Raw genomic sequence first — 13,867 nt, forward strand, 5'->3', positions numbered from 1 at the left:
ATCCAGAGCTTTCTTTCAGTATTGGTGGAACCGCTTTAGTGATTTAGACTCGCCAAACTCCGGGGACCCGATCATGTCCTGCTTTCTATCTGGTATTAACCCGGATAATCCAGCGTGTCCCTTGATGTTTGGATACGTAACTGCATAGAACTACAGAACAATTGATGATTCAGTGAGCTAGAACTGGTGAGTTTTAATGTCTTATATTAGATAACAATCATTTTTGCCACCAAAATCACCCATTTAGTTTGCTACTTGTCTAAATTTATCTATTAATATTTTCTTTTTATATTTGCACCTTACAAATGATACAGAAAGATGGCCGGTTCCCACTTTGCCAAGTTCTTGCAACGGCTGACCGGATTGGCGTGTAGCATAAGCAGGTGTTGCTGCCGTAGGTTGATGTTCGCGATCAGCGCGGTCCGGCGTTTGTTCGAGAAGCACACCGACCGCAACACACCGTCGACATAGATCTGCAACGAACAGGTAAAACTATAAGTGTACCTACATAAAAAAAAACCTTTCAACTAAATTCAGTAGTATACTCAAAATTGCACACAAAATGACTGTGTAGAGAAAATGTAAATGCTTCACTAGTGAGTGAACCCCTACCTCATATCCCGCGATGTGCTGTATCACATCCTTATCCACGTTCCAATGGATGACCAGCACATCCGGTGCTACACCGTGGCAAGAATAGATTTCTGCTGGACAGTTATTCTTCGATGGTGGAAGGGGAAATGTTTGCTTTATCGGACAGCACGGGATAGGAGCAGTTAACTCTTTCTTATCACCCTCAGACGATCGAGACTTCCGCTGGCGGTTGGCTTGCTTTTGTGAAGATCTACGACGTTTCGTGCGATGCCCATCACCCTGTATCGGTTTACCGCCTTTCGCTTGCCTCGGTTGGTGTTGTAGACTTTCGAGTTGTCGAAGTTGTTCCGATACCAAATGCTGTACCTGGTTTCGGATAGCCGTAACATCGCAATCGATAATCGCCAGCCGTTCGTTGGCGTCGTGAAACATGGAAATTAGTTCTTGTAACGATTCCGTCAAAGGGACATCCATGTTCATGTAACGTTCTGAGGAAAACGTTATTGGGTTTATTAAAACACCTGTCATTCGCCTTCCCAAAAGAACCTACCTTCTTTTTTGATCGATTTCGGAGGTGAATCATGTAGACGCTCTACCAAACCAAAAGCGATCGTTCCTGGTGAAGATACTCGTGGTTGAGAACACCGATCTCCACCAATGTCTTCCATCCTTTCCTGGACATTACGTAACGTTGCAATCACTGGTTCCAGAAGTTCCTGCATGGTTTTCCTCATACTTTCCTCCTGTAAGGCCTCGACCGATTGAGTATTACTTCCTTTAACACTCCCAAAATGATCCGTGGAGATGATTTCCTCCACAATAGAGTTTACCACCGACTCCTGCCCCTCAACTTCCTCGCGTTCCTCATCCTTATCGCACGAAAGTCGCTCCACTCGGGTAATACACTCTATAGCCGATTCGTTTTCGCTAAGCGTATCGAGATCGTACATCCGAGCGTCAAAACATACCGCCACGCTTTCCTCGTGGTCACGAATGTCCCCGGCCAGCATGCAGATCCCATCCGTTTGCCGTTTTTCCAGATTTCCCGAAATGCTCTCGCGCAGCTGCAGGTGAAGGTGATGGTGCGAATCGGAGTGGCTCAGCTCGATACTGCCTGCCTGCTGGAGCAGTTGGGCGAAGAGTTTCAGCGATCGCACGTTAACGGACGTGGTTGGAAGGTTGCCGTCTTGTTGGCCGGTGGACTTCACCTCACTTGGCGACTTTTCCAATACGAGCTGCAGGACGTTCATGGTTTGATTGAGGTGATGGCGCTGTACGTGCAACTCTTGTACGATGGAGTTATCGTCCAAAACTGTTTCCCGGAAGGACACGGATGGACCAAGGAGGATTGGCGGTGTGGTGGTAAGAAAATGCCAAAAGTTTATAAAAAATTCTTTCAGCCAGACGGCGCTTGATCCGAGAAACAACCAGAACGAGGATGTGAAGCAATGGCAAAGTGTTGTCGGTAACAGTGGGATGTCTCTCGTTGACTCTTCTCCTATTGTGGCATGGTGTGGGCTATGGGATTCTTCTTTGGCGCTAGAGGAGGTTCCTGGCGTTTGTTCCAGGACTTCTCTTGGGTCTTCAGCACCAAGGAGACTCTTTAGCCCGTACTGCAATGCTTCGATGAACGCATCCGTATCTTCAATATCGTGATCTAGCTCACAGACGAGTCGCTCCGCGGTACCGGATATCCGTTCGCAAGCCTTCGCAAAATCTCCGATCGTGTGAACTTGAACACGGTAGTCAAGAATTTGCTTCATGGTCAGTTTTGCCTGATTCACCATTTGCAACGGATCTTCCAGCTCGTGTGGCATCAGTAGCTCATCGATGACCTGCTTTATTTTCTCGATCAGCGATAATTGCTGGAACTGCTCGCCTACTTCTACGGGGGAACAGTGCATGACGTCGGTAAGGAGGCGTGCGAGAAACTTCACCACACTGGCCGTCGCTGGAATTTTCCGCAAGATAAACTCTTCCAGCATTAACCGCAAGTTTGTCACGATCTCTATCGCCTTCCGGGCATTGGGATACTTGTTCCAGTTCTTACTGGAACCTTCCAGGCATACACCACTCCGTGAGGCATTCGTTAGACCGAAGCTGGTGGAACCATCAGAACGACTCGACAGTAAATCCGACCGAGGTTTATGAATGTGCGGACTTGCTTGCGGTGACCCAGAAGCACCTGCCGGACGGTGTGTTTGCATCGATATCATCTCGTCGGGTCGAGTTAGCAGCTGCCGGTAGGTTTGCAGCAGCACCCGGTTCAAGTCCTCGTACGAGTTAACACCGTCCACCGTTGAGCTGGGCGTCTTCAAAACGGCAGCCGATTGCTCGGAGAACGTCAGTAAGGCGAGCACGTTCTCATCGTTCGATTGGTAAATCTGAACCTTGGGCTGCGTCACATTGTCCGCCTCCACCAGACACTGAGCATGCTGGGCGATCAACGTGTCGAGGCTCTCCCGACGTTCCCCAGCGTCCGCTCGGGCGCCTTTCACCGTTCGCTTGTACATCACCAGGTCGTCGTTTTTACTGAAACATCCAACGAACTCGCCCTCACCATCACCTTCAACAACTTCCCGCGCTTCTGTTTTCACAACCTCCGATGGGTCAGTACGCTCCTCGTTCATATTGCTTTCCGTCTGCGTCTCGTGCACGAGATGGAACATTGTCTCGGAGTGCTCGAGAAAACCACGCATCACTTCCGGGGTGAATGCCGGCTGTGAGTGCATCCGACGAACGGTGCTCGGTTGCTTCAGCACCACCAACTCATCGTCCGCCCCGATGAGGGTCTGCATTTCTACCAGTTGCTTCGCCAGACGATTTTCTCGCGACCGTTGCATCAGAACCGTACCGGACTTTTCCAATGCCTCTCCGATCGTGCCAGGGGTGAGTGTTTGATCCAGGGACCGGAAACGTGTCCTCACTTCTACCGCTTCCTTTGGCGGTGTCGACGGCAGCTCGACGATCGGTTCTCCCACTACGGTAAAGTCACTAACAGACGAGTCGGAGGAAAAACTCAGTTCCGAAACCGCCGATTCCTGGCTGCCGATGCTGAATTCTTCGTAGGTTCCATCGTACATTATTGGCTGAATAGGAATGCTTCGAACGATACGTCGAGCTTGCCCTTCCAAGGATTCTTCGTCGGTTGGGGATTGGTGCCTGTTTTGCATGGCGGTGGTAAACAATTTTGGAACTGAAAATTTTCTGATGATATTTCTAAGATGGCAGACTATAAATATTCGAATGTTCAAACGCCTACTAAAACAATAACGGATGCAAAGGATACTATGATGCGGTGCTTGTTGATAAAAAAGGATTGATCGAAGACACAGGAAGAACGGTTTAGCAAACATTTTACCATCATTTTGACCTGTAAAAGTTATGTTGTTTAGTGCTAAAAACGCATTAATCACCAATATGGAAAATCTAAAACGCCATTTTCGAGTTTCATGTAATATCTTATGATTAAAATGAACTCTTGTAAATAATTTCGGATACTACACTTGACTAAAGATCACAAGAGTTAAAAACACATAAATAAATTTCCACACTATCACAACTACTGCATGTAATTCATGGTTTTATTACTTTCTCTCTTTATCTCTACCTCTCCCACTCCGCCGTTTTCCTTCTCCTTCTCCTTTCCTCTCGCTAACTTTTTCTTATAACATTGTTTTATATTACAAAAAAGCCCGAACAGGCATACATATGAGTGTATGAGTCTGCGTATCATGTTTAAATAATACCCTGGAAGCTCACAAGTTCACATTGCATACATGGTCGTAAATGGGTCGTCTACTGAGCGACCGATCATGTCCGCCCCTCGCCGGTGCCAGTTCGCGGTTCGAATCCTTCCCGAACTGCACCGACGATGGGGGCGCGGGTCTATGGTATTGCTTTGCGTTACATGTGTTGCCCGTTGCATCACTCATTCATCGGTTCCATCGTTATAATCGTATAATAGCACAGAGAATACTAGCCATATGGTACTAGCCGCTCCCTCCGGCACGGAGACGGACGATGCGCGGTCGAACGAAAATCTCTGGTAAAATGCAGCGATCCGGTTCGAATGGCATGGTCACTCCGTCGGAGTCGATAAATGTTGTCGAACAAGGATCAATTTAAACGATAACTTTACACATAACTCAATCGAACAAATTATGTCTGTGTGTGTGTGTGTGCGCAATATGTACAGAGGGCACGAAACGGGAAAAAAACGCACAAAATCGGCTCAACTAAAGCAAAACTAAAACCTGCCTTTGCAAACGCGAAATGCATATTGCCTGCAATGCGCTAACTGAATGGTTGAAAAAACACGTACACAAAAACTGAAGAGGAAAAATTATACAACCGCATTTAAAAAAATGAATATTCGTTTCTAAGGGCTAAAACCATTGGCAGGATCGAGGAGAGCATAAAGAAAGCTTAACATAATTATTTGCTAGCGCGAGAAATAATGATGAAAACTGTATCAAACGCAAACGAACGTAAACGCTCAAACTGTTGGTTGTGTGTGTGGATGGATCCGCAAAAAAGGGAAAACCGAAAGCCTGCGAGTGAAGAACCACTCGGCGGATGCTCAGTCTATCTGTCTGCGGTATCGGTGTGTAACGGTTCGCAGTTGCCAGCTCATTCCATCCGGGTCGCCCCGGTGGCCGACGTAATTAGTAATGGAGGACGTCCAGCTAACCGCACCGTTGGTACAATAGCAGTGCCAGTAACGCACTAATGTCTCATCGTTCATCATTCCAACTATTACCTAAGAGGGATTGTTTTGTATTCCTTTCTACATAGTGTTAACATAGGTATCATAAGTTTTATAGTACCACAAAAAAAAAACATCAACAAAAACAACGACTAGAATTTTCTTTCATTTCCATGCGCCTTGGACAACGGGACGCAGCGTGCAGCGGGATTGTCCTTAACCTTGGTGTGCGTTGTGGTAGTATCCAACCGGTACCGCTGGAAGGCATTCCTGGTTATTGGCGGGTTTAATTCATCTACAAGGAGAGAAAAGAAAGCGAAAAAAAACGATTACTCTTGCTTCCACCAACGCAGATACGTCGAGGTACGGAAAGGAAAAGAACGCAGAGACACGTGTTTGGGACAGAGTTGAGAAAAGAAATCGAAAAGGAATCCAGTGGAAGCACGTAGAAGAAACAGACAAACCACTGTAGCGGAACTGGAGCATTTAGTCACCCACGGTAGGATTGGGGTTTTTTTTTTGGAGGAAATGTCAGAGACAGAGATGAAACGGTAGAGGAGGTATAGAGGTAGCAGTAGTCGAAGAAACAGGGCAGTTATCAACATTGGATCGAAACCACGACATTCACACGCACACACGGAAGGGAAGAAGGGTGCGATCGCGATCGTCCAGAGTCCACCCGGTCACACTCACCACATCGGAAGCACCAGCCACATCGGTGCACGACGATCGACGAGAGCCATCTCTCATAGGGAGAAAACAAACAGGGGATCTAGGGACGCACGGGACATTCAGTTGGTCTACACATACACAAACACACGAGTGACGAGTAGTCCACTAGACTATCCACGCAGCAGGGCAAGTAGGATCCTCACCGTTCTTGGATGCATTCTGGATGCGAGCGTCCTCAGACATCTGAGACGTAAGAGTGTAGCCGGAGTGTGTTGGTGCTCGTTTGAGGGGTGGGGAGGGTACGTGTGTGCTGGTTTTTGAGTGTGCTGATATCAGTGTCGAATGGGACTGTGCGTACTTCCCAAGCCTCTTTGGGTGGGGTCCTTTGCTCTGGGATGCTAGGAAGTCTACGTAGGGTTGGGCTCACTCGTTGACCTGACGTCCGGGATAGTTTGGAACGGGGGGTTGTACTTGTTTTCCACGCAAGAAGCTTGCCCGCTTCCGCCTTGAAAGGCAAGCTGCGTCTCAAACTGGGTCCACCTCACACCCAACGGGCAAATCGGCTGCGTGCCTAAAAGTGGGCCGACATCGGTTAGGTTAACGTCTTTGGAAGTTGGTTTAGTAGCTTCTATCCAAGCCCCACCGCCAGAAGACTAGAATGTCGGGTGGAATGAAATGATTTTCAACTGTCTACTTCTATTAAGTTCTAAATGTTACGGATGAGTCGATGGTTTTGTACAGGCTTCGATCAAGATGGTATGAAGTTCTTCCGAGCGAATGTCCATGAGTCGTGTTAAAATACCGCTTGTCAGTTTATCATGTCCCCGTTTCAAATACTTCCGTTAAACCAATCGTCCCCGATCTTCAGATCTCCTAGAATCGTTAGTCCTACCCAACGCAACCAGGGGAAGGGGTTTTGCGTCAAATGGCCACGACTACTTACTTCCTCTACGAACGATTTCTTTGGCGTCTTCACTCCCCTGCTTTCGGCGTTCAGGATGATCGTCTCCGCAAGGCTCTTCACTTCTTTGGTCTCGAACGCCGACGGTCGCGCAAATGGAAACTTGTGCTTGTCCTACAAAAAAGAAAAGACGGAGATATAGAGATGCGCTTATACAGATGTAGGGGTTCTGCTTACCTCACTGCCACTGCCGCTACTGCTCGCACTACTGTCGCTGTCCGGGAACTTCCGATTCAGTGGGTGTACCTCGTAACCGTGTCGGGTGTATGCACCTCCCTTGAGAGGTCGCTCAAGTTCCTGCGCCAAACTGCGGCCAGCCGACGACCGAGCACCACCACCGCCCGCCCTGCGTGCCTGCTGCAGTGCCACTATCTGCGATTGTTTGGCTTCCAGTTCTTCCGTCAACTGCTTGATGCGTTCCTCATCGCTGGACCGTAGGGACACCAGCTCCCGGATACGCGCCTCCAACGTTTCGACTTCCTCCCTCAGCTCACTGTTGGTTACCTCGCTGTGGTTCAGCTCCTTGGTGGAAGCTAGTAGTCGACCTCGCAGTATGCCGACTTCCGACCGGTGTGAATCCTCACCGTCACGCAGCATCTGCTGGGTGTGTGCCAATTCATCCTCGAGCGCAAGCACTCGCTTCTTCTCTCGCTCGAGCGCTTCGGCTGCCGGCCCACGGAGGTAGTTCTGCAGCTGCACGTAGTCCTCCTTGAGCGTACCGTACTCCTCCACCAGGGCGCCGTGCTTCGCCGCCAGCTCCTTGTTCTCCTTGCCAAGTCGGCTGATGCGACCCTTGAGCGCACTCTCGGCCTCCTCCAGATGCGCGATACGCTCGCTAGCGTACTCGCTGTCCTTGCTGAGGCGCTCCTCGAGCTGGGCGATCTTGGACTTCAGGTTGGCCTCCTCCAGCTCGCACCGGCCAATCTTTTCCTTGTACTCGCGCTCCATCTGCGCCCAGAGGTTGTCCGCGTTCTCCAGTGTCTCGTTGTAGGCACGGTTCAGCTCGGCGATGTTCTGTGTCAGCTCCTTCTCGCGGTTCATCAGCTCGCCGAGACGCACCTGTAGGTCGTCCGCCTGAGCGCTACTTCCGCTCTCGAAGTACTCGATGTGTTCCTTCGGGATGCACTGGATGGCGTGGTCGCTGCGCTGCTGCTGTTGTTGCTGAAGCGCGCACAGGTGCTCCTTGAACTGCTCGTGCAGCTGCCAGCTGTTGTAGAGCAGCAGCAGCGGGATAAACATGTAGATCATCTCGATCCGCTCCCGCAGCTCGTTCTCGTTCTCCTCCAGCAGGAATATTCTCTCCTCGTACTTGTGCACCAGCTCCTCGAGGCTCATGGCGGTCTCCTTCGCGTCCTGGTACTTGGCCTGGTACGAGCTGCGCGACATCTCGAGCTCGTCGTTGCGCTGCCCCATCACCTCCACGTCCTCCTCGAGCCGCTGCAACCGCAACCGGGTGTCGTTTTCGATCTCCTCCAGCTCGCACCGTTCCTCCTCGAGCCGCTCGTTCTCCAGCTCCAGCTGGCCGATCTTCTCCGACAGCTGCTTCACCCAGCTCTCGAGCTGCACCTCGCGCTCCATCCGCTCCGCCAGGTGGCGCAACTGCTGGTCGCCGCTGCTTTCGTACACCTTCAGCTTGTTCTCGAGCATCGCCGCCCGCTCGACGTAGAACTGCAGTCGTCTCCGGTCGCAGGCCTCATCGCCGGTCGGGGCGGGCAGATTGAGTCCCACCATCGAGCCCCGGACGCTGCCAGCTGCGTTGGTGGCATGTGGTGCGCCAGCCGGCACTCCCGCTCCCTTGCACTCCTCGATCTTCTCCCGGAAGCGGTTCAGCTTTTCGATTTCCGCGCACAGCTCCGCGTTTGTCTTCTCCAGGCACGGGAAGTCTTCCAGCTCGGTCTGCGTGGCCGCATTCGAGCACGGTTCGTCCACAAACACGCCACTCTCCTGCAGGCTGGTGGAGTTGTTCCACCTCGTCGTCTTCTTCATCCCGCCGAACGTTTCGGCGATCGATGCGATCGATGGTGCCTTCGCCTGAGGAGCGGCCGGTGCCGCCGTTGCCGGTTGCGATTCCGTGCTGTGGAACGGCTGCACGGTCGCCACGATGCGGGCCGCTTTGTACGGCGTGGAGCTGACCTTGGGCGGGCAGCCACTCTCAGGTAGACTGTAGTTGTACTTTTGCACCGGCAGCTCGAGGCTCAGGTCGTCACCGGCGATCTCGTGGTCCTGCGACAGCGCCTCCAGGTTGTTCAGGAGCGACAAGATCTGCAGTAGACACAGCTTGTCCTCCTCGTCGTAGCAGGCACGCTTGGTCATCGCTATCACGCGCTTGCGCACGTCGTCCGTCGGGATCTGATCGAGGAGGGACAGATCGCACGGGGATGGTAGGCCACTCTGCTGGTCCTCCAGGTGGTGGTGGCTGTTCGGCGAGGTAACACCCGAGTCGGACCGTTCCGACATCATGATCAGCTCGTCGTGCTCCTTCTCCGTGTCGGTCCAGCCATCTTTCGTCGTGCCGCCGCCAACGGTTGGGCTCGAATTGCTTCGTAGCGACCACTGGGAAGAAATGGGAAAGCAAAACTCAGCATTAGGTATCGGATTTTTAACGAATGAATGATGCAAAACCGAACTAAGAATGTTTATTTACGAAAACTGGTTGATTTTGAAGTATTCTTCGCAAAATTTTTATTTGGAACAAAGTTTCTTTTGGGAATAAATAATTTTCAGGAATCACAGTATATGGGACCTATACTCTTTTCAAACTTCTCCATCAGAAATCAGAGTTATTTAATTTTTCAACATCAAATACTGCTTTTTTTAATGTAATTACATACAGTCATGTTAATACTTAATAATCTGTTTCAAAATCCCGGTAATAAGTTTTAAAAACCTTGAATAATTGGTGGCTAAGCCTTCAAAAGTGCTTCATTAAATGAAGAAGACCATGGATCTTAAACAACATTGTAGCAACGTTTTAAATGGAAGCTTGAATTCAAGGAAAACATTGAGGTTCGTCGACATTACTTTCATTTTTTTTTTAGGAATCGGATATCTATTTCCAAAGAAAATACCATACGCTCCATAAAACGGCCAAAACGTATATCTGAACATCCTCTATTAAGATCCCTTGAAAACTTCATATAGAGCGGAATTCACAAAAAAACGTGAGATGGGGTATGCCAAGCGTAAAGGATTGCCTTTGAAACCCTTTCAAGGTTTCCTAATGAAGCGGAACGTCAATATTTATGCTTTTCGTAGACGTTAAGGTTGATATCCTGAAATTTGGGCATTTCTTGTGCCGCTGCTCCACACCTAAGGGGGGGTTCCATTTCTAATGAGATTCCAGTTGAGCGATCAAGTGGAACGGTCGGAAGTAAACGATTAAAGCTCCCGTTTTTTTCCATTCGTCTGTCATGAATATGTTGCAGCTGTTAACGATCCCTCGGCAAATGAGAAGAAAGTGTACTTGGTTCCGTTTAACATTTCGTCAAACTCATTAGTTTTCACACAAACTGTTCGGAATTATCCTGCTGCTAACGATGGAGGGTGGCTCTTTTTTCTCAAGCCCGGAAAAATTCTCCCCCTGTTCGGCAGAACAGTAGCGTACAAGCCGAAGATGGTGCCGTAACGGTTTTCGCGCCGGCCCGCTCAAGTCTCGGTTCGTTCAACTGCACTTTCCTACCGCTTCTCATGTCACGGTCATGAGCATCACCGTTCCACCGTGGATGGGGAAGCGAAGCTCGTTCGGCTTCGGATCATAGATCCGTGGGCCGCGCGCGGGAGCATCGTTCCCAGACGCACGCGGGAAAATGTGTTCAACAAATCTTTAATTATCGGCTGCTACGTTGTCTTTACCAAGGGAGGTTCGTGTCGACACGCAACGGGTCCAATCGGACGTCCCACGAACGCGTGTACTGGCTGGAAAATGCACCACCTGATGCTCGTGTCACCGAACTCCTTCATCCCGACCGTTGTGCGTGGGTTCACCAATATGAATGGTGTTTTAATGAAGGGACAAGACGCTGCAGGCAAGAACCCTCCTGCCCGAACGGGGTTTCACGCCACGCTACTGGCTCGATAACTCTCCCAAAACTGACCATTTAATCTTCGTAAAATATCTAACAGGTCGGACGAAGCAAGTAGAACGTGTAACTTCCTCCGGCCGTCAGGTAATTCGGTAGTTTATGTTTTAATTTATGAATCGCACCCGCCTGGAGTAAACAATGTTGATGGTCTTTTGTCGACTCATTCCAGAGCGCGTTCGGTTCACGGAGTTCCTTCGCTGGCATTCCAAAGGGCTCCTTCTGCCTTTGTTTGCTCTCTCGCTCCGGCTGTGAACCGGTGGCAAGTTGTGAACTATTTTAACTATCTGGTTCAGCATTCCCCTTATCGTCGATCACTTCTTCCGCGAAGGCTGTGAGTGAACGGTACAGCGACGTTTGATTCCAACGTTTGACCGAATTTTCCACCTCAGGAACTTAAATAACGCCCAAGACCCGTGCACTTGTATCTGCAAGCCGTTGTGAAGTAAGATTGACCGGTCGTGTGGCGTGGCTTCCGAGCACACCACGAGACGGTTCACGACGACAGCACGTTCGCATTGAAACCGTCAAACCGTTGAGCCCGCGCAGACTCCAGTCAGGGACGACCTTTCTTGCGGGGGCCACCTTGAAGAATCGGTATGCCCTCCGCGCAAGTGCTCGTAAACAGAGGGGTGAAATCATAAAATTAGATCTAGCAAATCCTTGGCCATTGGCGCCGCTCCTTCGGTCATGCTGGCCACGCCAAGTGCTTCGATTGACTTTGTTTGGTCTCGTTTGCTCGATTTCCTTTTCATTTTAGCGATCCATTTGCTTTCCATTCCATTCCGCTCTCGATGGCGATCACTTTGGGCCGCATCACGACGTTGGCCTACAAATTAGAGGCTCAGAATTTCGTTTGCTAATGTTCACACCCCTTCTGGCGTTCATTTCACCAGCGCGCCCTGAAGGTCGCGGGTATCTGCGTTTGGATTGTGTTTTTCTTTTCTCATTCCTCTCGTCCACTACAATCATTCACTACACCACCCGCTCTTGTTATGATACACCTATAGTGTGTATGTTTTTTTTTTCTTCTGTCCGTGGCGTTTGCTTGTTCATTTATTTGGGCCCATAATTCTCCGGGCACCAAACCAAATGCGCACTCGGGAGGGCAAATGGTACAATTTACGGACCGCACCACCGTAGGCTCCGCTCCGTTGAGCCATCGAGATTGAGATATTCGAGTGGTAAATTATTGCAATTCACATGCCCGCCAAATAGCGCCCAGCCATGGTTTACAATGATCCTTCGCCAGTGGGCAAAACGTACAATTTGGGGTTGCCGCGTGTACAAGGTTCCGGGAAATCATAACTTTGGGGGCTAGAGACATAATTTTTAAATAGCTGCTAGCTAAATAGAGCACGAGATTTGTATTGCAAACTTCCTGTGCGTCTATTTGTCTGCCCCCAGCGGTCAATATTTGAAACGAGACCGAGGCACGACCGAAGGCAAAATAATCGAAAGGGCGTTTAGGGTTGCATTTCGAATGAGAATGAACTATAGCATTAAAATTAATCATGTTTTAAATTAGCCTCGAAGATAATTCAAATTGAGCGGAAATTAAAATACAATAAACCTTCCATTAAAAGGTAGCCATAAAAAGGGTTGAGATATTTTTCATTATTTTACACTATCCACCGACTGTATTATTCAAACTCAGTTGAATGAAATTTCACTTTAAATAACTTCTATTTCATTCAATTAATTAAGCAATCAGAAAGCCACCCACTTAGCCTAATTCAAGACTTCGCATGATCAACTAAAAAGCAAACACTGGTTCCATTTACCAACAACCGTTCGTCGTATCAACTCGTTCAACCGATATTCTATACAAACCTCGTGTGTTCGCACGATCGCCATGACGAAACGCTACCGGTAGCGTGTCACAGTGGTGTAGTCGTGGTAATTTATCCGACAATTAGCAACGGATAAACTCAACACCTCACGCTCGACATCGTCGAGCTGATTAGCACGGAAAACCCTGGTACAACTGATGCAACTTGGTTTGTTTTCCACTTCCGAATACGGCCGGCTTGTTGATCTTCGACAAACACTCACTCCAAAGTGTGCCTTTGTTTTTCGCGCCGTTGCATATCACATTGTTTTCATCCGCGTTAATCGCAACTTGGCATCTAGCCCCACACTTTACAACTTCATTTCCCCTTCGATGACACCTACACGATGGGGGGAACTGGTTCAGTGGTTCGCGCGCCTAAATACGGCGACAGTGCGATAACAACGCGGCCTCCGAAAGCGTCACTAGACACTTGGCCTCGGTAAAGTATGGTTTTCTTAGAAGCTTTTGTCACTCGATAATCCCAAAGTCCATATTTTACTGCTCCCGATGGCGTGTACGGCTGTTTTGATCCGCTTGTCGATTGCTTCACAGTTGACAGTCGGAGTTTATTTGCACAGTTTTTTTTTTTTTTTGCTGTTTGACACGATCGCCTAACGGGGACTGCCTTGGACGGCACGAGTATTAGACCCGCGTCAAACAAAAACGTTGCGGCGCCTCCAGCGATCAAGATAAGGAACCGTTTGCCAACCCCTTTTTCGTTCTGGGATCGACCGGACAGCAACCGTTCACACCGCCGCACAACCGAGACTCCCGGGTTCGTCAGCCTCGAACAGTATCAATCATTGTCAGCGGCAATTAAAGCGGCAAGCAAGCGCTTTCGCACTGATTGATCCGCACACACACACACACACACGTCCGAATGGGTGATCGAAAATTGGCCACACTTTTGCTTTCTTTCGATGAGCGCGCACTGAACTGATCGGGGCGAAAAACAACCGAACGAACCGCACTCAAACACGCTTCTGGTGCGGCGATCTGGTTCCGATCGAAAGACTTCA

General features: G+C 49.4%; 2 protein-coding genes across 2 annotated transcripts in view; both read right to left on the reverse strand.

The window, feature by feature from the left end:
* Window positions 1-299: 299 nt before the first annotated feature.
* On the reverse strand, window positions 300-3,767 carry LOC131284798 (uncharacterized). Its single transcript, XM_058313657.1, has 3 exons — window positions 1,145-3,767; window positions 613-1,082; window positions 300-473 (listed from the first exon to the last, which is right to left on the reverse strand). Exons 1-3 carry the CDS (start codon window positions 3,765-3,767, stop codon window positions 300-302), a joined length of 3,267 nt encoding a protein of 1,088 aa, XP_058169640.1.
* Window positions 3,768-5,571: 1,804 nt separating this feature from the next.
* LOC131284799 (CAP-Gly domain-containing linker protein 1) overlaps window positions 5,572-13,867 on the reverse strand; it is a 90,037-nt gene continuing 81,741 nt past the window's right edge. The window contains exons 8-10 of the mRNA XM_058313658.1: window positions 7,113-9,488; window positions 6,918-7,049; window positions 5,572-5,597 (exon numbers count right to left, since the gene is read on the reverse strand). Of these exons, the coding sequence (XP_058169641.1) occupies window positions 5,589-5,597; window positions 6,918-7,049; window positions 7,113-9,488 (2,517 nt within the window). The 3' untranslated portion in view covers window positions 5,572-5,588. The remainder of the gene's footprint in view (window positions 5,598-6,917; window positions 7,050-7,112; window positions 9,489-13,867) is intronic.

The sequence above is a fragment of the Anopheles ziemanni genome, chromosome 3 (genome assembly GCF_943734765.1).
Source record: "Anopheles ziemanni chromosome 3, idAnoZiCoDA_A2_x.2, whole genome shotgun sequence".
In the NCBI taxonomy this organism is placed as follows: Eukaryota; Metazoa; Arthropoda; class Insecta; order Diptera; family Culicidae; genus Anopheles; species Anopheles ziemanni.